This window comes from Penaeus japonicus, unplaced genomic scaffold (genome assembly GCF_977035675.1).
Source record: "Penaeus japonicus unplaced genomic scaffold, GWHDUDI00000001_assembly GWHDUDI00000039, whole genome shotgun sequence".
Taxonomy (NCBI): Eukaryota; Metazoa; Arthropoda; class Malacostraca; order Decapoda; family Penaeidae; genus Penaeus; species Penaeus japonicus.
The window spans coordinates 17,677,422-17,679,164 of record NW_028234441.1 but is presented as its reverse complement, the minus strand read 5'-3'; the positions used below and the strand labels follow the sequence as shown (position 1 = coordinate 17,679,164).

Genomic DNA, 1,743 nt, shown 5'->3' with positions numbered 1-1,743 from the left:
TTTATTTATATATCCTATTATATAGTTATATATATATATATAATATATATACTATAGATATTATATATGATCTTATATATCAAAATAGTTTTAGTAATAAAAACATACAAACACACGTAATACATCGACTACATATAACATCAACATATGTATATTTTACAATATACATATATATATTAACGTATATATATATATCTATACATATATATATATATATATATATATATATATATATAAGACTCAGTATATATATATATACTCCCTATTCGGTAAATACTGATATAGATATTCCATTCCTATGTATAATTCTTCCATCGCTTTTTTACCGCAGACATTATTATATAAAATAAGAACACTTTTGCGTTTATAAATTCTAACTTCTTATTTCATCGTCAAGTTTAAATACAACTAAACGGAAGATATGATGAAATATTGTGAATTGCAGATGTTGCTTCATAAAGAATAAGTTTATAGATGAAAGTAAACCATGACAGAAAGTGATATTTGTAAAAGCTTTATTGAAAGGTTTATATCAGACGATTATGATATACCGTTAAAAACAGATGAGTGGATAGCATGTGCTTTGCGCGGAGAAGTTTATCATCAATACAATTATTTTTGGGGCAACAGACAGGAGAGAAAGAGAAGTTTATAGAAAGGAGTTTTATAGACGTGTCAGAATAAAAGGTCAGGGTGACAGGGTGTGTGGCAAGGGCGGCTATCCAGAGGAAGGGTAGCGACGCGACCGCCCGCCGTAGGGCCGAGGGTGTGCGAGGCGAGCGGCGGGAGACCGCGGGCAGGTATTCCCGCTCCGCTGACCGCGGTTTTTTTCTTCTCTCTCTCCCGCGCCTCCTGCAGGTGTAACGTCCCTTCGGGTCGTGCACGAGGGCCCGAGAGCACTCACCTTTGTCGTCGTCTCGGTCGTAGGGCGACGGAAGGCCGGCCGGCAGCGCGCCGTTGGGGTCTCCTGCCGCCCGCTCCAGAAAGCCGCCGCCGCCGCCGCCGCCGCCGCTGCGACCCAGCACGGAGAAGGCGAGCGGGTGCGGGCCGCCCTCGTGAGTGGTGGGCGGCATTCCGCCCATCTTGAGGCCATTGTGGCTGTTGAAGTGGCTGAGGCTGGGCAGCGGAGGCAGCTGTTGTCCGAGCGGCAGCGGGACGGGCCTGGCGAGCTGGCTCAGCACGTGGAAGGCGGGTTGCACGTAGCCAAGGTGAGGCAACATCTCCTCCATCAGCAGCATTCTAGACTTGTCCTAGAGCCGCGCGCCGCCGCACCCCACTCACTGTCCTCACTACACCCACTCCGCGGCCATGCAACGAAAAACGGTCATCCACAGTCACTTTTCCCCGACAGACAGACAGACAGAGAGAGAGAGAGGAGGGCGAGTCCTGTGTGGGGGCAACACTAGCGTCACTCACGGCTGTATAGCGTTGCCGGTTTGTCAACAAATACTGAAGGTCCGGCAGCCGCACCTACGCTCTTCACCTCACCATTGTTCCGCCCGGAGATTATCATAGGCCCCGCCCCTCGGCCCGCCCGCCCCGCCCCTCGCCCCCGCTCATTGGCTGCTGTCACGCGTCCGACCGAGCCGCCGCGCGCTCATTGGCCGGCCGAGGGAGCGCGACTGAATGACAAACAGGGCTTCGATTAGAGTGTCCATTTCATCGACTTAATGGGGTACCTATAGAGTTTTTCTGGGCTTTGTGTCAAGTTGTCATCAATAATGCGGCAGTTAAGTTGGACGG

The 1,743-nt window shown here is 48.6% G+C and overlaps 1 protein-coding gene across 1 annotated transcript in view; it reads right to left on the bottom strand.

Annotated features, from left to right (window-relative positions):
• The window catches only part of LOC122267211 (uncharacterized), a 79,697-nt gene extending 78,235 nt beyond the window's left edge, over positions 1 to 1,462 (bottom strand). The window contains exon 1 of the mRNA XM_086533705.1: positions 905 to 1,462. Within this exon, the coding sequence (XP_086389831.1) occupies positions 905 to 1,238 (334 nt within the window). The 5' untranslated portion in view covers positions 1,239 to 1,462. The remainder of the gene's footprint in view (positions 1 to 904) is intronic.
• Positions 1,463 to 1,743: the final 281 nt, after the last annotated feature.